General features: G+C 38.2%; 1 protein-coding gene across 1 annotated transcript; it reads left to right on the top strand.

Annotated features, from left to right (window-relative positions):
- On the top strand, window positions 1–27,721 carry LOC132547704 (uncharacterized). Its single transcript, XM_060211507.1, has 12 exons — window positions 1–99; window positions 13,508–13,672; window positions 16,585–16,728; window positions 16,869–17,007; window positions 17,319–17,509; window positions 18,882–19,008; window positions 19,299–19,316; window positions 19,929–20,193; window positions 24,397–24,536; window positions 25,233–25,388; window positions 26,816–26,994; window positions 27,500–27,721. Exons 1-12 carry the CDS (start codon window positions 1–3, stop codon window positions 27,719–27,721), a joined length of 1,845 nt encoding a protein of 614 aa, XP_060067490.1.
- Window positions 27,722–27,849: the final 128 nt, after the last annotated feature.

The raw sequence follows: 27,849 nt of genomic DNA, 5'->3' as shown, positions 1-27,849 counted from the left end.
ATGGATATGTCTTGGGAAAGATCTTTTATCAGAACAATATGGACTGGTGTTTTTACTATCAATGTAATCTTTCACAGATTGTCCATTTCGCAGGGACAGGTGAGTCTCATCTTCTCACTTTTACTTATTTATTACATATATTCAGATTTTGTATTTGCCACTCTTTATCAACAACATAGATGTAATGCTAATGAGCTTTTAAAGCCATGTTAGTTAGATATCTGCTGTAAATAAAAATAATTTGGCATTAAAAGTTGGAAATAGTCATTGACTTCGGTTTTCTTTAACATAGGAAATTTGTAACAAATTTTATTTCGAAATCTTATTTGTGTGATTGATTTGTGTTTATCAAGAAGTAAACAGAAAATGGATCTGGTTTCGTGTAGGTGAAGAAATGTCTGGTTCTAAAACTTTTATCGTATGTACAGACACGAATACAATAAACGTCCACGCGAATTACTCTGATAGAGTAGGAAGGAAGTTGATGATATGATTAGTGATTTAGCGAGTGATAGGTCTACCATGTAATTTTATTGAGTGTGAAATAATAACATAAATGGCATATAATCATGAGGAAGAATGAATTTTACACAAATTGTTTAACTTCGCGCACGCTTAATTTCCAGTTTAACTTTGCGGCGACTATTGACTCGTGATACCTGCATTAAGAATAATTCGTATAAACGGAAATACACAAAAAACATGCTTATTCATTTATTTATTTTTCTTTTGGTTGGTTTTGTTTCACATACATTGCAACAAAATGCCGTCATCTAGCTGAAATTTTATAACCCGGACACGCATTTCCCAAAGCAGGCGAACATATCAAGCGAAATGTAAATCATTATACTGTCTTCATATTACATTTACACTCAATATAAATGTCACAGCTTTACATGCAAACACCACACCTTGCTATGTATCTAAACGTTTGGTTTTGTACCCAGATTCAATATGATTTATCACAAAAATCAAAACAATACATAAATTAAAAAAAAGAGATAAAAAAATCGTGACAGCATTACGTACTGGAGACTCGTAGGTTATAATCACGACACAATCATTATCAACAGGAAACGGCATTTACAGTCTTCTCAATGTCATGTATAGATGTTAATTATTTAACCTCAGTGTATTCTTTTTCTTGATTTTTGTTTTGTTTGCCTTTTGTTTTTTGTTTTTTTTGTTTTGTTTTCCCCCTTTTTAGGGAGTTGTATTTTGCATGAAAAGGCACATATAGCAGATCCAGTTTGGTTCGATATGTATAATACTATAAGTAGTCTTTAACCTTCATCAAACAAATTGCAGTATGTAATTTGATATCTTAATCGACCGGTTGGTTCATCGTCATCAATAATGTAGCCACATAACTATAACATAAATATAAGCTATTAGTATGTTAATGTGATGTTTATGGGATCTCTATGTCGTCATGCAATTGAACTATGACAGAAATTTCCGAAGGCTTACATTTTTTCTTGTATCCTTTCTCATTTAAAGTCCGTTTTATATCTTTAAGCAATGTACGTTACCTTAATTTCTGTAGATAGCATGCGACGGGCCTCTCAAATGTTGTTCAGTGGGGTTTCACTCAGCTACTACTCTGAGCTGCATCAAAATGTGCACAGGGAGATAAAGCCACAAATGAAATCTGGTTGAACTTTCAAAAATTTGTGAAACGAATCTATCTTATATTAGTTATCATAAGCGAACATAAAAGAAGAAAACAATGGTGGGACGTTTAATACATCTCGAATGGCTTCAGTTGGAAATTCTATTCTTTCGCCGGATAACAAGTATCAATAACACTATTTATGTAACTGATAAATTGGCTATCGTCACTCTCTAACTCTTTGTTATCAGTATATGTCTGTAATTGATACAGCTGTCAGAAGTTCATTTACATATCGTAAGTAAATAATGGTGTTGATAAATAAACAAAATATCGGATTTGTTGTCTTCTCCGATCCTTTACCAAAACATCAATTAGCAAAACAAACACGCGCGTATGTATGTTTGTGTAAGAACATAAGGTCGGTCAATATCCCTACGTAACTTGTCTGTGACAGTAGACCGGTACTTCCGGTTAATAACAAATACCTGTGACAGATAGTTAAACACAATTTTCTATCATAAGCTCTGAACTGGCCTTCTCGTCGGTAGGTAGTAAGTTAAAAAACTCACGTGTTTTCTTGGCATGCTTCCTGTAGGGAGATCATACAATCAGCGGTTACTAAAAATAGATTTATTTTATCGCGGATCTTACAACAAATAAGGTTGCTAAACGTTTCCGCGAACTTGTATGTTTTAGTGAAAGGTCACGGTACAGTATATATTGGTAAACAGGTGCCTTATTACGATATATTCTACTTTAAACATATCAATACAATTCTTTCAAACCAATTTGGTGTGTAATTCGTTATATTTACTGAATGTACACACTTTAGGTTTCCAAAAGCGTTGAAATACATAACATAGATGTTTCATTTCAAGACAGCCTTGTTTCTTATTTTACTAAATACGGGTTAGCATATATTGTCATCTGCCTATCGAGAGGACATTGATAACTTACGTCCGATCCATTTGCGTATTATTATGCATTAAAACTTGGGTAGATGAAAATTCTATGTGTGTGGTTTGGCGCTCCATCCCTGGGAAACGGCCAGGTCCTTGCTATCATTGTTGCGTATTTTGACTAGACTCTTCACCCCAGTCGCTGTGGAGATAATGCGACGGGCCTCCTGTACGTTGTTCAGCGAGGTAGCCACCAACTAATAAGCGTCCGTGCGAATAAACAAACTATTTAACCAGTGTGAGTTAAAGGTCACGCGGGTTTATTAATTTTCATTTTTCAACATAAGAATATCTCATGACGACATCCGCGGAATCTAGATGAACCGTTGTACTAAAACACGCTCATACTATAGAACTGTCCAATTCCTTTTGAATTTTCCAAATAAAATATGTTTACACTAAACGTACAGGACGAAGGCTCAACACAGCATGTCACTCTCAGAGATTAATCTCCAAAAAAGCTTTTACAATATCGATATTTGAGGTGTTTCGCCAAACAAGTTTTACAATATCGATATCTTAGGTGTTTCGCCAAACAAGTTTTACAATATCGATATTTGAGGTGTTTCGACAAATCCTCGGAAATCTAAACATCACGTGGTGAATTCGTAATGCACGTACCGTATTAACCGAGAAATTATTGGCGGCGGATTTTAATTATCTGTGTGCTTAAATACGGGACAATATCTGAATATAAATTCAGTTTGTATTCTTAATCCGGGTCAGTATTTAGAGATATGATGTCGTGTGATTAATCCGGGCCAATATCTAGAGATATGATGTCGTGTGTTTAATCCGGGCCAATATCAAGAGATATGATGTCGTGTGTTTAATCCGGGCCAATATCTAGAGATATGATGTCGTGTGTTTAATCCGGGCCAATATCTAGAGATATGATGTCGTGTGTTTAATCCGGGCCAATATCTAGAGATATGATGTCGTGTGTTTAATCCGGGCCAATATTTAGAGATATGATGTCGTGTGTTTAATCCGGGCCAATATCTAGAGATATGATGTCGTGTGTTTAATCCGGGCCAATATCTAGAGATATGATGTCGTGTGTTTAATCCGGGCCAATATCTAGAGATATGATATCGTGTGTTTAATCCGGGCCAATATCTAGAGATATGGTATCGTGTGTTTAATCCGGGCCAATATCTAGAGAGATGATGTCGTGTGTTTAATCCGGGCCAATATCTAGAGATATGATGTCGTGTGTTTAATCCGGGCCAATATCTAGAGAGATGATGTCGTGTGTTTAATCCGGGCCAATATCTAGAGAGATGATGTCGTGTGTTTAATCCGGGCCAATATCTAGAGATATGATATCGTGTGTATTCTGGAACAATATATAAATATACAAGTTCAATCGTACTCAGTCCTGGCAAATAGCAGGATGCCATTTCTCATGTACTCAATCCGGACTAATATTTGAATATATCTGGGCAAATCTCTAGATATATAATTTCTTACGTTCAACTCTGATCGAAACCCTGATAGATATCTGAATATTGGCTAGTATCCGGATCTAATCTTTTTGTCCAAAATATGAGCAAAGTAAAGTATGTTTTATTTAACTTATTTATTTTTTGTCCCAATTTTTGTGAATTTAATCTTGGTAAATATCGAACCATGCTTCATTTATACATAATCCAGTCATGTTTGAACGGACCTTCATCCATTGCGTGTTAATTTGTACTCGGGGCCAAAATTCTCAGTCTTAATTCAACCAAATTAAGATAAATGTAGCTTAAACGCGGTAAAATGGCTTTCGAGTAAACTCAAGCCAGTATTTAAAGTCACCATTAATTTGTACCGATTCAGGGCCAACGTATAATGCTGATTGCTGTGTACTAAATGAGAGTCAGCAAACGTATAGAGAAGACAAAATGCATATACATCTGTTCTACATCAGGATGAATTTCTTCTCTTATTTGTCCTAAACCGGAACCTTGGTCAAGTGCCCCACTAATGCGTACTAGTTCGAGGCTAACTTCTAGTGTTTGTGTGCTGTCGAGTATTGAGTCAGGGCGAGCACCATGTCTTCTTGTTCCGTACTAAATCAGGGCCAGCATCATGTCTTCTTGTTCCGTACTAAATCAGGGCCAGCATCATGTCTTCTTGTTCCGTACTAAATCAGGGCCAGCATCATGTCTTCTTGTTCGGTACTAAATCAGGGCCAGCATCATGTCTTCTTGTTCGGTACTAAATCAGGGCCAGCATCATGTCTTCTTGTTCGGTACTAAATCAGGGCCAGCATCATGTCTTCTTGTTCGGTACTAAATCAGGTCTTCTTGTTCGGTACTAAATCAGGGCCAGCATCATGTCTTCTTGTTCGGTACTAAATCAGGGCCAGCATCATATCTTCATTTCGGTACTAAATCAGGGCCAGCATCATGTCTTCTTGGCAGGACCAGCATCATGTCAGCATCAGGGCCAGCATCTTCTTGTTCGGTACTAAATCAGGGCCAGCATCATGTCTTCTTGTTCGGTACTAAATCAGGGCCAGCATCATGTCTTCTTGTTCGGTACTAAATCAGGGCCAGCATCATGTCTTCTTGTTCGGTACTAAATCAGGGCCAGCATCATGTCTTCTTGTTCGGTACTAAATCAGGGCCAGCATCATGTCTTCTTGTTCGGTACTAAATCAGGGCCAGCATCATGTCTTCTTGTTCGGTACTAAATCAGGGCCAGCATCATGTCTTCTTGTTCCGTACTAAATCAGGGCCAGCATCATGTCTTCTTGTTCGGTACTAAATCAGGGCCAGCATCATGTCTTCTTGTTCCGTACTAAATCAGGGCCAGCATCATGTCTTCTTGTTCCCAGCATCATGTCTTCTTGTTCGGGCCAGCATCATGTCTAAAATCAGGGCCAGCATCATGTCTTCTTGTTCGGTACTAAATCAGGGCCAGCATCATGTCTTCTTGTTCGGTACTAAATCAGGGCTAACATCATGTCTTCCTGTTCGGTACTAAATCAGGGCCAGCATCATGTCTTCTTGTTCGGTACTAAATCAGGACCAGCATCATGTCTTCTTGTTCGGTACTAAATCAGGGCCAGCATCATGTCTTCTTGTTCCGTACTAAATCAGGGCCAGCATCATATCTTCCTTTCGGTACTAAATCAGGGCCAGCATCATGTCTTCTTGTTCCGTACTAAATCAGGGCCAGCATCATGTCTTCTTGTTCGGTACTAAATCAGGGCCAGCATCATGTCTTCTTGTTCGGTACTAAATCAGGGCCAGCATCATATCTTCCTTTCGGTACTAAATCAGGGCCAGCATCATGTCTTCTTGTTCCGTACTAAATCAGGGCCAGCATAATGTCATGTCTTCTTGTTCCGTACTAAATCAGGGCCAGCATAATGTCTTCTTGTTCCGTACTAAATCAGGGCCAGCATCATGTCTTCTTGTTCGGTACTAAATCAGGGCCAGCATCATATCTTCCTTTCGGTACTAAATCAGGGCCAGCATCATATCTTCCTTTCGGTACTAAATCAGGGCTAACATCATGTCTTCCTGTTCGGTACTAAATCAGGGCCAGCATCATGTCTTCTTGTTCGGTACTAAATCAGGGCCAGCATCATGTCTTCTTGTTCGGTACTAAATCAGGGCCAGCATCATGTCTTCTTGTTCGGTACTAAATCAGGGCCAGCATCATGTCTTCCTTTCGGTACTAAATCAGGGCCAGCATCATGTCTTCTTGTTCCGTACTAAATCAGGGCCAGCATCATGTCTTCTTGTTCCGTACTAAATCAGGGCCAGCATCATGTCTTCTTGTTCGGTACTAAATCAGGGCCAGCATCATGTCTTCTTGTTCGGTACTAAATCAGGGCCAGCATCATGTCTTCTTGTTCGGTACTAAATCAGGGCCAGCATCATGTCTTCTTGTTCCGTACTAAATCAGGGCCAGCATCATGTCTTCTTGTTCGGTACTAAATCAGGACCAGCATCATATCTTCTTGTTCGGTACTAAATCAGGGCCAGCATCATGTCTTCTTGTTCGGTACTAAATCAGGGCCAGCATCATGTCTTCTTGTTCGGTACTAAATCAGGGCCAGCATCATGTCTTCCTGTTCGGTACTAAATCAGGGCCAGCATCATGTCTTCTTGTTCCGTACTAAATCAGGGCCAGCATCATGTCTTCTTGTTCGGTACTAAATCAGGACCAGCATCATGTCTTCTTGTTCTGTACTAAATCAGGGCCAGCATCATGTCTTCTTGTTCGGTACTAAATCAGGGCCAGCATCATGTCTTCTTGTTCGGTACTAAATCAGGGCCAGCATCATGTCTTCTTGTTCGGTACTAAATCAGGGCCAGCATCATGTCTTCTTGTTCGGTACTAAATCAGGGCCAGCATCATGTCTTCTTGTTCCGTACTAAATCAGGGCCAGCATCATGTCTTCTTGTTCGGTACTAAATCAGGGCCAGCATTATATCTTCCTTTCGGTACTAAATCAGGGCCAGCATTATATCTTCCTTTCGGTACTAAATCAGGGCCAGCATCATGTCTTCCTTTCGGTACTAAATCAGGGCCAGCATCATATCTTCCTTTCGGTACTAAATCAGGGCCAGCATCATATCTTCCTTTCGGTACTAAATCAGGGCCAGCATCATATCTTCCTTTCGGTACTAAATCAGGGCCAGCATTATGTCTTCCTTTCGGTACTAAATCAGGGCCAGCATCATGTCTTCCTTTCGGTACTAAATCAGGGCCAGCATCATGTCTTCCTTTCGGTACTAAATCAGGGCCAGCATCATGTCTTCCTTTCGGTACTAAATCAGGGCCAGCATTATATCTTCCTTTCGGTACTAAATCAGGGCCAGCATTATATCTTCCTTTCGGTACTAAATCAGGGCCAGCATCATATCTTCCTTTCGGTACTAAATCAGGGCTAACATCCTTTATCCGTGACTGATTATTAAATTTCCCTCCTCGATCATTCCTCCAGGCTTCATTTAGAATCTCTGACATTCCTTACAGAGTCAACTCTCCCCTTGCCCCACCCTGGTCCATTCCACACCTCTCCATAAAGTGTTCTATGGACTTCACAACGTTTTGTTCTTTATTTTATAACTAGGCGAGACGATGCCTGCTGACGTAGAAAACAACATGTCCTGTCCATTGTACACGGGGTGTTTCTTGTATCCATTGTTACTTTTAATTGACGTGTTCCAGATATGACGTTGGAATGTTAATTCGTAGGTATGAAATTTGCTCTCATCGTTTAAAACAAATATCATTTGCCGACACTATAGTTTAACGCTAAAGTTGCAGTGTCCCAAATCCGCGCAAACTTTTACTCAATTTGGTGTCCTAAATCCGGACCAACTTTTACTCAATTCGTGCCTTTGTCTAACCTACAATTGCAATTCCTAAATCCGGACCAACTTTTTCTCCATTCGGGCCTATGCTGAACCTACAATTGCAATTCCTAAATCCGGACCAACTTTTACTCCATTTGGGCCTATGTCTAACCTACCATTGCAGTGTCCTAAATCCGAACCAACGTTTACTCCATTCGGGCCTATGTCTAACCTACCATTGCAGTGTCCTAAATCCGAACCAACTTTTACTCCATTCGGGCCTATGTCTAACCAACCATTGCAGTGTCCTAAATCCGGACCAACTTTTACTCCATTCGGGCCTATGTCTAACCTACCATTGCAGTGTCCTAAATCCGGACCACCTTTTACTCCATTCGGGCCTATGTCTAACCTACCATTGTAGTGTCCTAATATTGAACCAACTTTTACTCCATTCGGGCCTTTGTCTGACCTACCATTGCAGTGTCCTAAATCCGGACCAACTTTTGCTCCATTCGGGCCTATGTCTAACCTACCATTGCAGTGTCCTAAATCCGGACCAACGTTTACTCCATTCGGGCCTATGTCTGACCTACCATTGCAGTGTCCTAAATCCGAACCAACGTTTACTCCATTCGGGCCTTTGTCTAACCTACCATTGCAGTGTCCTAAATGCGGACCAACTTTTGCTCCATTCGGGCCTATGTCTAACCTACCATTGCAGTGTCCTAAATCCGAACCAACTTTTACTCCATTCGGGCCTATGTCTAACCAACCATTGCAGTGTCCTTAATCCGGACCAACTTTTGCTCCATTCGGGCCTATGTCTAACCTACCATTGCAGTGTCCTAAATCCGAACCAACGTTTACTCCATTCGGGCCTATGTCTAACCTACCATTGCAGTGTCCTAAATCCGAACCAACTTTTACTCCATTCGGGCCTTTGTCTGACCTACCATTGCAGTGTCCTAAATGCGGACCAACTTTTGCTGCATTCGGGCCTTTGTCTAACTTACCATTGCAGTGTCCTAAATGCGGACCAACTTTTAATCAATTCGGGCCTTTGTCTAACCTACCATTGCAGTGTCCTAAATCCGGACCAACTTTTACTCCATTCGGGCCTTTGTCTGACCTACCATTGCAGTGTCCTTAATCCGGACCAACGTTTACTCCATTCGGGCCTATGTCTAACCTACCATTGCAGTGTCCTAAATCCGAACCAACTTTTACTCCATTCGGGCCTATGTCTAACCAACCATTGCAGTGTCCTTAATCCGGACCAACTTTTGCTCCATTCGGGCCTATGTCTAACCTACCATTGCAGTGTCCTAAATCCGAACCAACGTTTACTCCATTCGGGCCTATGTCTAACCTACCATTGCAGTGTCCTAAATCCGAACCAACTTTTACTCCATTCGGGCCTTTGTCTGACCTACCATTGCAGTGTCCTAAATGCGGACCAACTTTTGCTGCATTCGGGCCTTTGTCTAACTTACCATTGCAGTGTCCTAAATGCGGACCAACTTTTAATCAATTCGGGCCTTTGTCTAACCTACCATTGCAGTGTCCTAAATCCGGACCAACTTTTACTCCATTCGGGCCTTTGTCTGACCTACCATTGCAGTGTCCTTAATCCGGACCAACTTTTGCTCCATTCGGGCCTATGTCTAACCTACCATTGCAGTGTCCTAAATCCGAACCAACTTTTACTCCATTCGGGCCTATACTTAACCTACCATTGCAGTGTCCTAAATCCGGACCAACTTTTACTCCATTCGGGCCTATACTTAACCTACCATTGCAGTGTCCTAAATGCGGACCAACTTTTGCTCCATTCGGGCCTTTGTCTAACCTACCATTGCAGTGTCCTAAATTCGGACCAACTTTTACTCCATTCGGGCCTATACTTAACCTACCATTGCAGTGTCCTAAATCCGGACCAACTTTTACTCCATTCGGGCCTATACTTAACCTACCATTGCAGTGTCCTAAATCCGGACCAACTTTTACTCCATTCGGGCCTATGTCTAACCTACCATTGCAGTGTCCTAAATCCGAACCAACTTTTACTCCATTCGGGCCTATACTTAACCTACCATTGCAGTGTCCTAAATCCGGACCAACTTTTACTCCATTCGGGCCTATACTTAACCTACCATTGCAGTGTCCTAAATCCGGACCAACTTTTACTCCATTCGGGCCTTTGTCTAACCTACCATTGCAGTGTCCTAAATTCGGACCAACTTTTACTCCATCCGGGCCTTTGTCTAACCTACCATTGCAGTGTCCTAAATGCGGACCAACTTTTACTCAATTCGGGCCAATGTCTAACCTACCATTGCAGTGTCCTAAATCCGGACCAACTTTTACTCCATTCGGGCCTATGTCTAGCCTACCATTGCAGTGTCCTAAATCCAGGATTAACACCGATTGTTGAACACTACAATAGGACAAACGTCAAGGTTGCTGTTGTTTGTAACGCTTAATCATCTCAAAAAGAGATTAATACGTTTAGCGGAGGATTCATTTTAGCTGATTTCGTGGGAAATTTAAATCAACATATCCTCGAATATTTTATATAACATGAATTTTAGTATTAAGAGGATTTCTAGAGAAATCTAAATCCCCGAAATCCAATTTTTACTGGATTAGCATTGAAGAGTAATGCCAACCTCTTGTGTAACACTGTATCAGTGATTTAACTGTACCGATTTACCTGCCGTAGACACTATCACGCTAAAACGATATAATGCTAAAAAGCATTAGCTTTTGTTGCGCTCGTAAGTCAGAGTATCAAATTAATCATCATCGAAACTTATTTCAGAAAAATGCATTGAAGTATCATAAGATTAAAAGTTTAAAAATGAGATATTCTACTTTCACAAATGAGAATTTATGTTCGAAGTTGGCTTAAAGGGCTGTTTGGGAGTTGATTAAAAGTCAAAATTGAACGATATTTCACAAAACGCATGTTTTAGTAACATCTTCAGCAAATGCTGTAAATGCAGTAAGCCATTTTTTATGTAAGTTATTCATACCAGACAAGTCATCTTGGTTGTGATATCTACAAACATTTTTTTTGTCTTTCATCCTAAATGTTTTAGATGGAATTACCTCTATGACTCGATCTTCTTGATTAAGAGGAATTTGTTTAAACATATATCTTCTGTTCAAATGAATACTTTTTTTTTTTTTTTTGTTCTTGTTTTTTGTTGTTTTTGTTTGTTTTCACTACAGGCTGTAGAGATAGATATAATGTTCCATTTGGACATACAAAAACACCGAATGGACAGTTCAGAGGTTGATATTTGTTTTGTTTATTTAGTTAGATTTAAATTTACGTCATTGTTGATATTTCTGCAGCTAAAAACGACACAAAAATCAAAATGTTCTATATCTTTTCAATGCAAAATATCTTTTCTCGCGATTGGTTTCCGGGCGATGTTTTTCTTGTTATAGTAGCAATAACTACCATTTCAAACACAAAAAAGTTCCGTTACAATTACACTATAGTTTGAGGTTAGGGTTAGGGTATTCTGTTTTTAGTAAAATGGCTCAACTATATCAAATTGGACCTACACTTGCTTCACAATACATCTAAGTCGTGTATGTACAGAAACAAGGCCAATTTTCAGCCTTCAATTACTGCGTGCTAGAACCTAACCAATATGTAGATATCCGGCGGTGTGTGTTAAATGACAAAAGTATCTTGTTTGTAGATCACAAAAATTAGATCAGGTTTTTTGTAAATCTCAGAAAAAAGACGTTACCAAATGCCTTAAATAGCCAACTTTTTTTGTATATTTCTGGGGGAAATCTCCTGCCCGTATAACAGAAAACAGACTTGGATGGTTCAATTATTTAAAGCAATATTAAATTTGTAAATTACGACCGCTTCTACCTTCAATTATTAAGACGGCTATTTTGGTAGTTGCCATTTTTGTTATAATATTCTGAGGTTTTCAACACGCTAATAAATCTCTGATAGTGTTATTTAAGACAAACAAAAGCTTCAAAGTCCTATTCAAACAATATGCTTTATTTTACAAATCCGATGATTTGGTCGTAAACATTTCCCAATCGCTTGCATTTGTCGATAGATCCATTTAATGAAGCCAATTAGCTACTTGAATTTCCCGCTGACCACAGGAGCACGTGCTTTTTATCGAGCTAATTTATTGTTGACGTCGTCCTAATTCGTTGTAGCATTTTTTACGATGCTTTGTTTCGGCTCTCATTGTCTTAATACGTCAGAGCGTGCTCGGCTAGTCGCCATGTCTTTTCTTGGTGCCTGTTTATGTTGTTTTTTTTTTAAATTCCGTTCGTGTTTTATGACAAGGCGTTCTAATGTTTAGCGGAAATTGAAATTTTCAGGAAATATTACTAAACGAATACAGAAATTCGATAACATATCTGCTACATACATCAGAATTAGTGATCAAAATAACATCAGAGAACCCAATATGCATTTTCAAGTATTTCATTACCGAGTAACCATAATTATTAAGACAGCCACCTCTCGCTTTTTGTTACGAATTCTGAAAACTACCATCAAGGATGTTATCAGTTATCTCGGTGTATCATTTCGACAGATTTTTATGAAATTTGAGTAGAAACTACATTTAGTTCAATAACCCAGAAAAATCAATTTGATTTAAATTGCAGTGATTTTTTTAGTCCAGCTGTGCTTGATATATCCGTTGAACAATTCGGATGAACGAATTTTCAAACTTGTTAAAGTAATAACATGTGTCGTGTTGACATCTTGTACGGATTACCGAATATTTTGTCGAGTTCGGATTAAGAATTTTACGAATGTGTCCGTCTTGTGTAGCAATATTAGATACTAAGGACACCAAGTCATGAATTTGTTTTGCAGAGGTAGAAGTATCAAATATTTCTTGTCAATCATAACTGAATCAATGATTTATTTCCCAATATAAACGACAATAACACTACACGAAAGAAAATCTATGATTTTGGTTTGGCTCTAAAATCACACGAAATATTGGCGTTATCTGGATGTCGCGTGGGGCCAACATTAACAGATAACCTATACGGGGCTCCGGAGTTCTATATGTGTTGTATAGCTGATCTTAACAGTAATTTGTATGTGATTTATAGGAATTCTGAGTCATATACAATAAAATATACAGCACGTGATGTAAGAGTTGTGATAAGGATGTTTCGTCCCTGATAACAACACAGGTAAAAACTTGTACATCAAAGGGGGAGATACAGGTGTTTCTCCGCCTGATAAGAGCATCACAATCAACAACGAGGTTAATTATAACACGTAAACATAACAGTCCTACTTATTTTCAGTCAGAAAAAAAAATTCTGTCGATGAAAGAGGCTGAAACAACACTGCGTCTGGTTCCATAACTTAATCATTGTTTTCTTTGTATTTATATTAGATTTGGTTTCAACATGATTAATAAAGGCTACAGCCTCAATCGTATCAAACTCATGGTTATTTCCGTAATATTACTGCAACATAATATTATCGCGAAAATAAATTTCAGAACCGCACAATAGCAATTAACGACAAAAATTAAAACAGAGAAATTTAAAGAAATATTGACATAATTGACTATATTTTTATTTTTCTTCTCTCTCTTTCTCAGACTTTAGACTCCGGCCAATGTACTACCCCGCTGGGAGTAGGTGAAAACTCCCAGACCTTGCTGCCTTATACTCTATCGGCTACTGAAGGCAACGCACAGGATGCCCGACTCAATGGTCAGCGGTCCTGGTATTCAACGGCACTGGGACCAACTTCATTTGTACAGGTAGGTATAATCGTCATTAATGCACGTGTTAATGCACGTGTGTGACGTCAGCCTTTTAGCTTACAGGTAGGTATAATAATTAATGCACGTGTGTGACGTCAGCCTTTTAGCTTACAGGTAGGTATAATCGTCATTAATGCACGTGTTAATGCACGTGTGTGGCGTCATCCTTTTAGCTTACAGGTAGGTATTGATGTCATAAATTCACGTGTGTGACATCAGTCTGTCAGCTTACAGGTAGGTAAAATCGTCCTTAGTGCACGTGTGTGACGTCAGCCTTTAAGTATACAGGTAGGTATAATCGTTATTAGTGCACGTGTGTGACGTCAGTCTTTTAGCTTACAGGTAGGTATAATCGTCATTAATGCAAGCGTGTGACGTTAGCGTTTTAATATACAGGTAGGTATTATAGTCATAAGCGCACGCGTGTGACGTCAGTCTTTAAGTGTACAGGTAGGTATTATCGTCATAAGCGCACGTGTGTGACGTCAGTCTTTAAGTATACAGGTTTTATAAGGAATTAAGATGACATATCAATATATAAGTACTTTTAAGTAATATGCATAACTTCTCACTTTGCTATGTCCTATGTCCAATATTCTAATTAGACTTATTCTAAAAGGTTGCCTGCTCGGTTTCTAGCCTCTTGAACGGCCGAGTCCATTTTGGGACGGATTAAGTAGGTGATGACTTTCTCATTGAACACCAAACTGAAGGACCGTCATACGCTACCCAGTGCAAGTGGGGTTAATTGTCTTACCCAAGGACACCGGGCAGTAAACCTAAATTGAAAACTAACCGCAACTTATATCTGATCATACTTCAAATTCATAAGTACTCTTATTATTTCGTTCAGATACTCCAAGCTCATTGCATGCACCCAAACTTTTCAATTACAAACAAGCGAATGATCTAAGGACTATTTCTCCTTCATCTTGTTCTCCATTTCTTTGTACTATGGTTCAGCTCGGCATGTAGTAACCGACGATTTAATCAGGAGATTTTCGTGAATGACTTAAAATATTTTGAAACCTCGCCCATTAATTGGAATGAGAATTTCAAGTTATTATGGATTCCGTGTGAAAAAAGAGCATGCTGCGTTGGATTTTCTTTCAGATTTGGTAAAATACTCTCGGTTTATCAATTTCAAAAGCTTGAAATCAAAAATGAAAACAAAACACAAATGTGTTATTCTTGATCCTGATATAAAGAGCTGGGCTTGTTCGATAACGAAGGAAATTCAATCTACACATTATCCATTCCTTCCAAAGATGAAATATTAGCTAATACTCCTTTGGTATTGTGACTATTTAGATTGCTTTATTAGAGAAAAGGATACGGACTTCCCTCGTTTATACTGGATTCCTAGACTTCAAACGACGTTTCACTTGTCAAAACTTCTTATTTCTTTTCCTAGTGCTATAAGAGAAATGTTAGTCGAATGGTGATACTGTTTACTCAAAAAGTAGAATTAATTGTGTTTGGATTTTGGAGAACCCGAAAAAAAAGTTTCAGCAATCTTCAAACCTTCTAGAACAGTTTTTTTTCTTAATAAACATTTGATTATCCCTCTCTGTACACTACCAAACACAATTCTGAACCGAAGGAATACCTTTGTTCTCTCTATGAGAGCTTTGGTTGTGAACAATACTGTATTTTACTTCCTACAAAACGTGTATATATCAAAGAGAGGGTGGAATCATGATAATAATTGAATTTCTGGTTGACAATATCTCAATCGAGTTTGGTGGTAAGAAAGGGAACTGTTATGCCTGGCTACTTTTTTGTTTTCATACGACACTGAATTAATCGAATAGCTTATCAAAACAAGTCACAAAGACCTTACGATGTCCTTTAATTTTACTCTCAGATAATTTGATGACGTTCTGATTTAAAAAAAAGAAAGAAAATGATTGACATTGTCAATCATATACACTCACTAGAATTACTGTTACAAAACAGACTCTTCCATATCAGCCCCTTATCTGAATATATTCCTGTAATGAAACCAACGCGTATAGATTTCCACCAAGTTGTATGAAAAGCGTGATGATTTCAATTTCCCTTTTGTTATTTTTTTTCATTTCTGGACAGCAACATCCCTGCATTCCAAGCCATATGGTAATGCAGTTGATTGGATATCATTGGGATGTTCTTTGTGTAATATGAAGCTGCTCGTTAATTTGCCTGGTGACTCCATTGTTGTTTTCCGTGTTATTTACTTGGATTTGCCAATATTTATATAGCTGGTGTCGTCTATGAAGCAGAAGACGCTTACCCTTTCGGAACATCTGGTCTTATTCTCTTTGCACCCTATCAGGAGTCTCCTTGTAAATCATTCTTTTGATCTTATTTTGTGTTCGAAATAACTTGACCATGAAGAATTGTCCTGATCTGAATTTGACCTGTTTTATGTGTTTAAGAAACTAAACATAATTGATGTATTAAGGAAGTGTGTTTGTTTACTTATACAATACCGACATACCGACATCGATAAAACGAGGGTAAGCTATGTATTAAATAAATGATTGTACAAAGCCACTTAGAGAGGTACATAGAGAATAAGAGGTGTTCCAAAGGTGTAAGCGTCCTCTGCTTCATCGACAATAGTCGTCATAGAAATCAACATAAATCAAGGTAATTTCACGCTGTTTTAAGTGAGCGCCATGGTATTAATGAAAGGCCAAACAAGGTATATTTAGGAGCATTGATCATATCGGAATACTATTTGCAGAACGAGATGTTATATGAATATTCATGGTCAAATCATAATGATGACCTTTGAACTTTCCCATCTTTTCGTAACCCCATGTTGTCGACATAGGAAATCGTGATAGTGGGAGCAAGCTTTTGAATATAGCATTGACTACAACAATAATTCTCAGTTATACACTGTTTAATTCTGACTTCAGGTTGAAATGAACAATAACATGCTAGTGACCGGTCTTCAGGTACAAGGGGACAGTGAAAGACACTTGTGGGTGACATCACTGAAAGTGAACTACAGCGTAAATTGTCGAGACTACTTTGCCATTGAAGATAACGGTGTTCCACAGGTGGGTATAAACTTCAGTTAAGATTTGCGGAAATAACTTCTGAAGATAAATAAGGTTTCGATAATTGGTAATTTCCCTTAAAGTTACACCCAAGACCCCCGTGTATTCTTCAAAAGAGCTTTAGAATTATATTCTTGTAGGTGTTTGCCGCTAACGTTGATATTAGTTCCGTGTCCACCATCGTTTTCAACCACGTGTTTGTGGCTAAGTGTGTCCGCCTCATCCCAACGGAGCGTCATGGAAACACGTCGGCATTAAGAGTCGAACTCATTGGCTGCTGTAAGTACACGTATAATGATGTGTCATTCTGTAATAAAACGCCAAAACCATTTCTTATGTTTCATCAGATGTACAGGAATATCTTATGGTCCATGGTCATATTTACAAAATGTATTTCTCACAATATATCGCGACTCACCCTATATGTAACGCCAAGCTTTATATACTGAGTATAGCGAGTTATTTCTGTAATACACAACGTTTCGTAATGATTCGGAGATCTTCACCAGCATGTTGTTGGCAGAGAGACCTGCTCCCGATTGAAATAGTTTTAGATTTTTTGTTGATATTCAAATCTCTTTCCTCCAAAGTACCCTCTATGTGCTTTAAAAGCCTCAACGCTACTGCCAGCGACAGTGGGGTACAGCTACGCCTGACGGGAGAAAAGCTCGTGTCCATTATCCGAATAGACCCAACTGCAATTGGATACAGCAGTTACGTCATCTCGTACAGCCGCACGTGCGTCACATTCTATGACCTACTGGAAGGTAACCAACCCAAGGTAAATAAGATGTTAAAATGTCACGTTCATTCGAAGATGAAGGTAACGTTTGGCCATTTCTTTTTTCGTCAAACGGAAGTTGATTTATCGACACTTCCGCTTGAATAAATAGACATACAGCATGTTGTCTTTAATTGTTTGCCATTCCCATAATACATCATTCGTTGATGATTTTAGATTTGTATATTTTTATAGGTTACAGTGTATATGCTTTACAGTATCTAACCGATATAAATGTATCTAAAATCATCACCAATCGGGTTTTTTTTCAAAACACGTTTAAAGCGGTAAGTAATGATTAAAGTGACGTTCAATAATTGAATAAATTTCTAGATCATTCGGATCTATATTGACAAGATTGAATATTCCTTTTTTTCTGTTCAGTTCCATGAGCTGTAGGTTTGGGCGATTATCAATTAGTCTTCCTGCTTGATGTACTTCTATAATTTACTCCATGGTGAGAAACCTGATAGCCATGACACCACAGGTGTGCTGTGTCCCTCACTTTGTTAGGTCGGGCAATAATACATTTAAGTACATCAATAATCTCCCCAAATTTGGAATCAAGATAATCGACCACAAAGGTCAACCTTTCATTTAAGCGTTGAACTGTCGTGTTATGGCATTTATTGCTGTCATAAATGACAAGGCTCTGCGGTAAGATATTATATTGCACACTAGACCATAAATGTATTCCTGCACGGTTTGCTTTTTATGCCTATTACAATTTGATTTAAACTGTAATAAACTATCAATTATCGACAGTGTAAATCCGTAAAATGTGACAACCATTTATGGTGAGCTGTTGCCGTTTCCATGTCAACAATAATGACGTTGTAATTTGCACGCGCTAGATGACATTTATCTGTCAAATCGCATTTCGTTACGGCTAGTTTACATGCAAATGTCAATAGAGACATATATGTGAAACCATGTTACAAAACTTTGTCTCATAATTTCGTCAGACAAAAAAAAAGGTGCGATATCATCAGTTAGGACGAACAATTAGACATGCAATCAACATTTATTTACACGAAGAATTTTACGTCATGCACTTCACAATTTAACAGACGTAGAAAATACTGTGCTTACATAATGAATATCGCTTTACCTGCGAAGAGTTTCATGGCACACTGTTAAAAAAAGCTGGTATTAAAGCTCTCTTGTAGTCCTTTTACAGACATCATTTTACATTCAGCGACTTTTTTCTGTCTTAACTCATTTAAAAGTGGTGATTATCTTAACAAGAGTTAAAGTAATTCAACACGTCACAATTCATGACGTGCTCGTTGTTTTTTGTTTTGTTTTGTTTTTTTTTTTTTTTAATCTCTGTACAACTTACGGGTTATGTCCTACTGGTTTGATAAATCAGGTATTCTCGAGTTTGGAAGGCGAGCCAGTGGACGTGGATCTCCATCTGCGGCCCATCAGAACCCTGTGTGTACGGGTCACGCCTCTCGGCCAGGCTACTGCCCCAGTGGTGCGGCTCCGGGGCTGTGGTACGTAACACCATGTCACTTTCAGACTTGTTCTTTTCGGCATTCATTTTTGATGTTTTGCATGCCAGTCATGGCGACTCAGTAACAAAGATGTTGAAGTGTGCCATTGAATGGTCTTGGTATTCGATGCCAAAAACTGGTTTCAAACAGATAAGGACTAAAATTTATCGTGTATAAAATGAAATCCGTAATAACAAAACTCCGTATTGATTGATTTGCCGGATTAATGGATTTTCGGTTAAACCTGTATGAAGTATCAGTAATGAGAATTAGGTTTGTTTCTGTTTCAGCTGTAACAGAAAACGAAGGTAATATTTTCCCCAGCATCCACTATCCAAGACATTGGCAATGTAAATCCGGCACCTAGCAGGTGCTAGACAAGTCATTCCGCTACACTCGTAAATCGTCACCCTGTGGTGTAGAAATTACGTCAGAAATTGTCTGCCTAAGCCAGTGGAATGTCAAAGGATCTTCTATATATCTGGTGTTCACCCTCGTAATTTCTAGGATTTATATCTGTTATATATGTTGGGGAAATTCTCTTGTGGAAACAAATTTGTGTCGCATTCTCTGCCTGAAAAACATATTACTGTCATTTATATAGAAATTTTTATATCATACTAATAACCATTTTTATGTTCATCAATTTAATGTTTTTCATATATAACGAAGTATATATATTAGATATATTTAGTTTTATTAAAAAAGATAGATGCTATAGGAAGCATTAAGTGTAATGTTTTTGTTTTTTTGTTTTTTTTAATACGTTGATACATTTGGCTTAACCCGGAATATCACTAACTCATTGCCTACAATGGAATTAAAGAAACAAGCTTTGCCACAACTTCTAAATGAATAAAATTTAAACATATGCCGAAGGAAGTGTATATATTGCAAGATGCTACCGTTTTGTTTCGCAGAGATTCATGTTTCGTGCGGACTCACTCATTTCCATAACGGCAGATATGACCTTCACAATGTCCTAAGGAATCTGCACAGCGGCAGACAAATACGTCATAAGCGCGTGGTTGGTGGCATCCATGCGGCGCCTGGAGAGTGGCCATGGCTGGTATCTCTCCACTTCCTGCGGTACCACATGTTCTCCAACACTTCCGGGTTTCCACATCTGTGTGGCGCCTCTCTCGTACATCCACAGTGGGTGATTACGGCGGCTCATTGCTTCGAGTAAGTACATATGTACATCCACATTAGTTCGTGAGGATTTGTTCGTCCGTCCGTCCGTCCGTCCCGTCTCTCTCAATTTACCCGGTAATTTCATTAACGGTTCATCACTCAAGTGTATTGATGGGTTGCATTCATTTCACGAAATTTTCTGTTGTTTAACTCACTGATCATCACACGACCTCAGTGCGCATGTGCTTTTTAGGCGACGGATTGAACGTTTTTTTTTCAGACACAATGCTGCACTCCACAAGTCACGCACAGAAGAAAAGTTAAACCTCGTTATACTGCCAATAGATGCTGTCGGCGTTATTTTTCATGAAATTAACAAAGAGATGGGTAGATAAATTTTATATATCGTTTTAGATAGTCGAGAGGCAAATTAACGTGTGGAGAAATGGAGGCATTATGCCATTGTAATTTTCTGACAGTGTAACCAAATATATCATATATGTACAGTAAATTGCACTGAAAAAAATCTTTGACAGCTATCAGCTATTAAATGAATCTTCAAATTATGAGAAGAACATCTCATTTGTAAAGTTAGCACTTTGATATGGTATAAGATGTACGTAAATAGTGGTGCTGGTCCTTGTCCAAATGTTTAGGCAGAAGAACGCTTTGGGAGACAATTTAGATGTGGAAACATGAATGATGGGTCGTCGAAAATGACTAATTAGTCACATACCGGGATCTACGTGCAATAGAGACATGTCCACTTAATGGGCTGGGGACGGGTCGGACTACAATTCACAAACCGGTGGCTGTATTCATTATCGTCCGTCCATTATCACAATTATAAAATGATACTCCCGGCTCAACACTTGATCACATTCCATACGTGTTCGGTGAAATAGTATTTTTTTTGACAAACACATAGAATATACTTTTTACTTCCTGGATCATGAAATAAATATGAAAGAATTTCGCTTTTGTTGATTCTTACTAAATTCCGGATATTGACGTTCTGATATCGTTTTTATGTTTATGTTGATCCAGATTTGTAAGTTAAGATGTTACAGTTTAATATCTTCGGAAACTGGATAAACAAGAAAGAGAAACAAATAAACAAACAAAAAAAATGTTGATTTGTTCTCAGAGGTTCGTTAGAGTTAACCAAGGGTTAATGGTTAATCCAAATTGCTGCCACTGAACAAACAAACAAAACAAATGCAAGAATCTTAACTCATCGACAGCAACACAAAAATCTGTATATCCAGATCTCAAGGTAACAATTCAGGATTTCTCCTGGTTTACGAGACTATATGTCAGAGATGTAAAGACCAGAGGCTGCAAAATCTGGATAATGTTTTGGAGAGAAGTCGTGTTTCCATTGGCCTCCATTTCCGCCCTGGATCCACCATTCAATTTGATTGGTGCATCAAGATAAAAATAATAGGAGGCCATAGAAACATGACTTCTCTCAAAATGTAAAAATCAAATTCTCAGTTTCTACAATTCTTCGTTTAGTATGTTATTTCATAATAATTGCATCTATATTCCCAAAGGGAAATACTGTTTGTATGTTTGTATGTTTTAGTTTAATGGGACATGTAACGAAAACATAGCAGTGATGTTGCAATATATATATATCTGTACAAATACATGTATGTCCTATATAGGTTGAATATGTGAAGTTTAAGGTTCAGTGATTTTTATACATCATCAAGAGGATTAACATATTCAATCTTAGAAATTAATTTTGAAATCAAAATCTTTTGAAATCGCATGCAAAACATTGAAAAATGGTTATAAAACCATAAAAACTGGACGATAGGTTGATGTTCTTCGTAAAGATAGGGCTGGTACTTTATGGTCAGTGAGTATTGGTGATATTTACTCTACTTTGTAAACAGGTATTGATAGAACATTTAAACATTTACATATACATCAGTTTTACTGTATATATTTAAATATAACTAGGATGAAACGACTGGTTTCTTTATGCAGTGTCACTGTTGTCTCGTCTGAGTAGATTTTCTGAAAAAAAAGCCTTGAATGTTTGAATAAGGGTTGGCAGTATAAGGACGGTTGGCAGTATAGAGAGGTTAGCAGTATAGGGATTGTTGGCAGTATAGGGATGGTTGACACTATATGGATTGTTGGCAGTATAGGGAGGTTGGTAGTATAGAGAGGGTTGACAGTATAGGGATTGTTGGCAGTATAGGGAGGTTGGCAGTGTAGAAATTGTTGGCAGTATATGAAGGTTGGCAGTATAGAGAGGTTGACAGTAAAGGGAGGTTGGCAGTATAGAGAGGATTGTCAGTATAGAGATTATTGGCAGTAAAGGGAGGTTGGCAGTATAGAGAGGGTTGGCAGTATATGGATTGTTTGTAGTATAGGGATGGTTGACACTATAGGGATTGTTGGCAGTATATGGAGGTTGACACTATAGGGATTGTTGGCAGTATAGAGATGGTTGGCAGTAAAGGGAGGGTTGGCAGTATAGGGAGGTTGGCAGTATAGAGATGGTTGGCAGTATATAGATGGTTGACAGTATAGGGAGGTTGGCAGTATAGGGATGGTTGGCAGTATAGAGAGGGTTGGCAGTAAAGGGATGGTTGGCAGTTTAGGGAGGTTGGCAGTATAGAGATGGTTGGCAGTGTAGAGAGGGTTGGCAGTATATAGGTGGTTGACAGTATAGGGAGGTTGGCAGTATAGGGATGGTTGGCAGTATAGAGAGGGTTGGCAGTATAGGGTGGTTGGCAGTACGTCGACTGGTTACCGAGGGCTTCATGTAGGAACCATTCGGTGTTGTCTGGTTTCCCTGTGGTAGCTCTTTGAGGGACGATTTAGATTTTTATGAATATTCCGTAAATACTAATAAAAATGCCCGACGCGGCTTCGTTTTTTAGCCAGATTTAAAATTCAGCACAATATGTTTAAATTTAAAAATAATTTATCATCCGCAGTTTGCACGCAAGGCTTATTTCCATTTTCATAAACAATTTATTTTTGAATTTTGTTTCTATATTAAGATAAGAATTCGATGCTGGGATTTATCCGTGTCATTCTATATTACTTCCTAATCTCGCGACAAAAACAAGATGTATTGAAGGGAAATGGCCTTTTGATGACGCGTGTTGAAGTGAAATAGAATATAACACAACATCTGTGTTATGAGTACGCTTGAACTCAGTATCTCAACGTTATTTCTGTTTATGCTGACGTCAAAGTATTGGTAATGATATTTGACCTGAACATAGCAGTAACCAAGAAGCGTTTCATTACCAATGGAAACATTCTAGTATTGTGTAAGAGTGAATCTCGACATCCGCTTACCATTCATCATCCCAATTTTCAATCTAACGTTTCAATATCTTAATAGAATAATTCTAGCTCCTTCCGGTATGTGCGTATGCGAACAGCAGTGGCAGGTTTCTGTTATTTATTTACTAATCGTCGTATTTATTCTTTATTTTGTGTGTTTTTTCCCTAGATACGTCCGCCGTCATCAGTTATTATAACGATCACCGTAATAAACATTTTAAAGGAGCAGCACAAGACGTGCAGCTCCGACTCCGAACGGACAAATTAAACTTGATGTTTGTAGGAGTAATTTAGAAGTTGCAGTTTTGTACTTAAACACTTTTCAGTAGGGCTGGTATAATTTTTCCTGTTCAGTACCGATACTACATTTTATCATTGCGTGTCTGATTTAGAGGATATTTTTATAAAAGACGAATTTATTAGTGTCTGTCCTCTAAGGACGTTAGAATTATCGCACAGTTATCAGTATTATCTGTTCACTTTTTACTGAAGAAGTTTGTTTTTCTTTTTAAATACAGATTATTGTTTATAAACAAAACAATTGGAAATTGTTATTTTGTTTAGTGCCAGTGTTTACACAATATTGTAATAGCTTGTGTTCAATCCGGTTTTTTTTTTTTAGATTTAAATGTATTTATTGCCCCAAAATTGAGCAGAGGATTAGGCACAAGTTATTTCAACTTATGACCGCCTTTTCCTCTAATACAATAAATGATAGTATTTACATGATACCATTAACAAGGCATACATAATATATTTAAGTTAGTACATATTACGTAAAATCTGTTGCTGGATTTGATAAAAAATTGCACGTGTCTGAATACTTCTGTATTGGTAGTTAGGGACAGATTTTCATTTCCAAATAAAAACAGATGTAAAATAATTATGACAATATTATTTTTAAGTTAAATCAAGTGTGTCTGTGTGTGTGTTTAGCGACACAGTATGGCCAGGCTTAGCTGACCCTACCAACTGGCAGGTTCTGATAGGGGAACACAATCAGGCAGGACGAGACGGAACAGAACAGGCTTTCAGTATCAGTAACATCTACAAACGGGACAACTTCCAAATCTCGTGTAAGTATCAAACTTTCTGAAATTATGATGTCAGCACTGAACCTGACATACCGTTTAAACGGGGTTATTTTGCTATACGAAAACTTCGTCATTTGATGTAAACCGGATTACCTCATTTTAGCCGTGCCATAATTTAGCCACTGAAGAACAAGGACTAGAAATTTACGGCGGATTTCTGCTTTAATTTAGATCTGCCAGATCAATATCAGCAATGTAACCTTAACGAAAATAACGGAAATTCGACACAAAAAAAGAACAAAAAAAAAAAAACAAAAAAAAAAAAACCCAAAAAAACAAACAAACAAACAAAACGAACATAAAACGCTATACGTTTTTTTCCTCCTATTTTTTTCATCATCACATATTAATTTGATTATTTTTCTCTGTGTGATTAATACGTCACTAAATTCTGTGCACTTTTCGCGTGTCCTCCCTAATCTAACTTATCTATAACTCTTTAGGGGAAGTTACTTTCACATTAGTTAGTCGTACAAGTATCAGACTTTGCTTGCTTCTAGTTGATTTTCGATTATCTGTGAACTATCACTCCCTTTTTGCACTGGAACTGGCATTGTATACTTGTGCTTTGGGTATAAATTTAGTATGTTATCATTCGGCTTGAAAATTAAACAAATACTGCCAAAAATAATTCCTGTCTGCTTTCTGATTAAGAATTTCTGTGTCATTTTTATTCAGGGGACGCACCGCTATTACAGGACATCGCCTTACTAAAGATAGACCGACCTGCCATCTTGTCCGATTACGTGAACCCTGTGTGTCTGAACGTCCTGCCCAATCGTTTCCCGCCGGGGTCTGTATGCGTTACTGCCGGTTGGGGACAGAACACTCAAGGTAAAACTGTCCAACACGAAGGTCACCGCGCCATTTCTTTTTGGTGATTGAATGAAATATAGTTACGACTTACCAAATTTATAAAGGACGATCAAACGTGAAGTCAAATGAAGTTGAGAGATTTGTCGACAACCAAGCAAGATATTTCATTATATTTGCATGACTCTTAATGTATGAAGTACTGTATGTTGAAACAGCGTAACTTTCTAACTTCCATGCCATTTTCATTGTATCGAGATTACAAGTGGTTGTAAATCTTGCAATAATGTTTTCTCGTGGCGTTTGGTTAATATGGCGATCCAGGAAAATCGATACCTTTAAATATTCAAATAATAACATACGGGTTGGCATATAAACGAAGTTGAGTTTTATTTAGTGTTGTTGTGTTCTGTCGGGTTACCATGGTGGCTAATAACTGCCAGTTCGCCCGTCCGCGTTGTTTCTAACACGAAAACACGTCAAATGGCGGTTTTTCGCCTTAAATTCCTAGTGCGAAAGGCGAAAAAAATCTCGCCTTTTCGTGTAACTTTAGTCGCCTTTTTTTCTTTCCGCCTTTTCGCGATTGTTATAACCAACGCGAAACCTCGCCGATTTTTTGTGTTATTTTACAACGCAAAAAGGCGATGTACAACGGGGTTTTGCGTTTTGAACAACGCTAAAAGGCCATAACTACCTGTGTTCAAACCTAATTAGTAAAGACAACTCGTCGTGTTGACCTTTATTGACCACTCATGTGACCTTTGTGTGACCTTACTTACCTGGCTACTTACCTGGCTACTTACTGATACATTTTGTGTTTTTGTGTTGACCACTTGAAATATTTACAAACGCAATATTACGTTATTTTCGTCCATGTTGACTATTCCGTAGCTGACCACTCTAAAAGACCGTCGTCCAAATTCCGTTGGTGTCTCATCATTGTGATCTTGATATTTTTTTTATCAGAAGCGCATTACTGTCCACTTAGATAATGTCTAAATTCGTTGTTGTCAACTGAATATGACCTTTTTTGTCCGTTCAGTGTGTTGTTGACATCATCTGAAGCTTATTGATGTACTCAATATGACCTTGAAATTATTTTAGTGTGTTGTTGTCCACTTCACATGATTTTGACATCATCTTAGTTGTCCTTTCAATATGACCTTCACATCATATGCAGTCTATTGATGTACTCAAAATGACCTTGATATCATCTGAAGTCAGTTGTTGTCCACTCCGCTTGATCTTGGCATCATCTTAGGTTTGTTGTTGTCCTATATGTATGACCTTGACATTACCTGAGTGCTACTATCATCCACTCGATATGACCTTGACATTATCTTTAGTCTATTTGTCGTTGACTATCTGAACTAGATTCTAAATGATATATTGTCTTAACAAGGGAGTTTCCTCATTAGATTAACACGTTTATTTTTCTTTCATTCTAGATGGAAAGGGAGTCCGCCTGCCACTGCACGCGCAGCTTCCGATCATCCCTCCAGCTGACTGTAACGCTAAGTATGAGGCTTTACCCGAGGGTCACGTCATGAAAAACTTCGTGTCTATTGACGACACGGTGTTGTGTGCCGCCACGGAGTCCAGCCAGACTGGGCGTGACTCGTGTCAGGTTTGTCCTTTAAAACTTCACGTGTTTTTTGTTTTGTTTTGTTTTCTCTTCTAAAATTAGAATCTCGTAAAAATGGACATAATTACACCACATACTTTAAATGAAACCCGAACAGCATAAGGCCCTGGTAAAATTTACCCTATCGCTTCCGCTGCGAATGTCTAAACAGATAATTTGGACCAGACTTCGAGAAAAACATTTTTCCATCGGTAGTTTATATGAATAAAAGCAAAAGTATGTATTACTGAGTTGTTTGTTAATGTTATGCCTAAGTCAAAGATAACTGTAAATATCATTCAATGAAAACGATTTAAAACGATTTGAATGACCAGTTTTATCGTGCTTTTAAACGGAATTTTTATCTAACGTAAACTAGCAGTTTTTATTGATTTAAAGATGTAAAAACACGACACAAAATTCGAAAATAAGTTTAAAACTTGATCTCGCCAAGAACAAAAAAATGAAACCTGTAGAAGTAATAAAGGTGCACTGTTTACAACTACAGGGAGACTCGGGAGGACCTTTGTTCTGTGAGGACGGAGACCATTGGGTTCAGGCTGGAATCGTGTCTATAGGTCTGGGATGTGCCAATCCCGACTTTCCTGGAGTATATACTCGGATATCGTCCTTCATCAACTGGATAAATACAACTATGGTACAAAACTCTGACGATCCAGACAATCCGGATGTTATTAATGCCGGATACAATCCACTGATACAAAAATAGTTTCACATTCCGGGCGATAGATACACATTCCTCATAACCTTGTTTTCCTACTGACAAAAACCCCACTATCCGGATATTATCATTTTTGTACATAACACAATCCAGTTATTATCAATACATATGTAACT

The sequence above is a fragment of the Ylistrum balloti genome, unplaced genomic scaffold (genome assembly GCF_031769215.1).
Source record: "Ylistrum balloti isolate Yb309-2 unplaced genomic scaffold, AGI_CSIRO_Ybal_v1 Utg369972, whole genome shotgun sequence".
NCBI lineage: Eukaryota > Metazoa > Mollusca > Bivalvia > Pectinida > Pectinidae > Ylistrum > Ylistrum balloti.
The sequence above is the reverse complement of the archived record's forward strand: the minus strand, read 5'-3'. Positions and strand labels throughout refer to the sequence as shown.

Coding starts and splice junctions, on each gene's coding strand:
- LOC132547704 (XM_060211507.1), top strand. CDS start 1: ATGGATATGTCTTGGGAAAGATCTTTTATCAGAACAATATGGACTGGT. Junction 17,008..17,318: donor AGTCGAACTCATTGGCTGCT/GTAAGTACACGT, acceptor TTTCCTCCAAAG/TACCCTCTATGTGCTTTAAA. Junction 17,510..18,881: donor TGGAAGGTAACCAACCCAAG/GTAAATAAGATG, acceptor TTGATAAATCAG/GTATTCTCGAGTTTGGAAGG.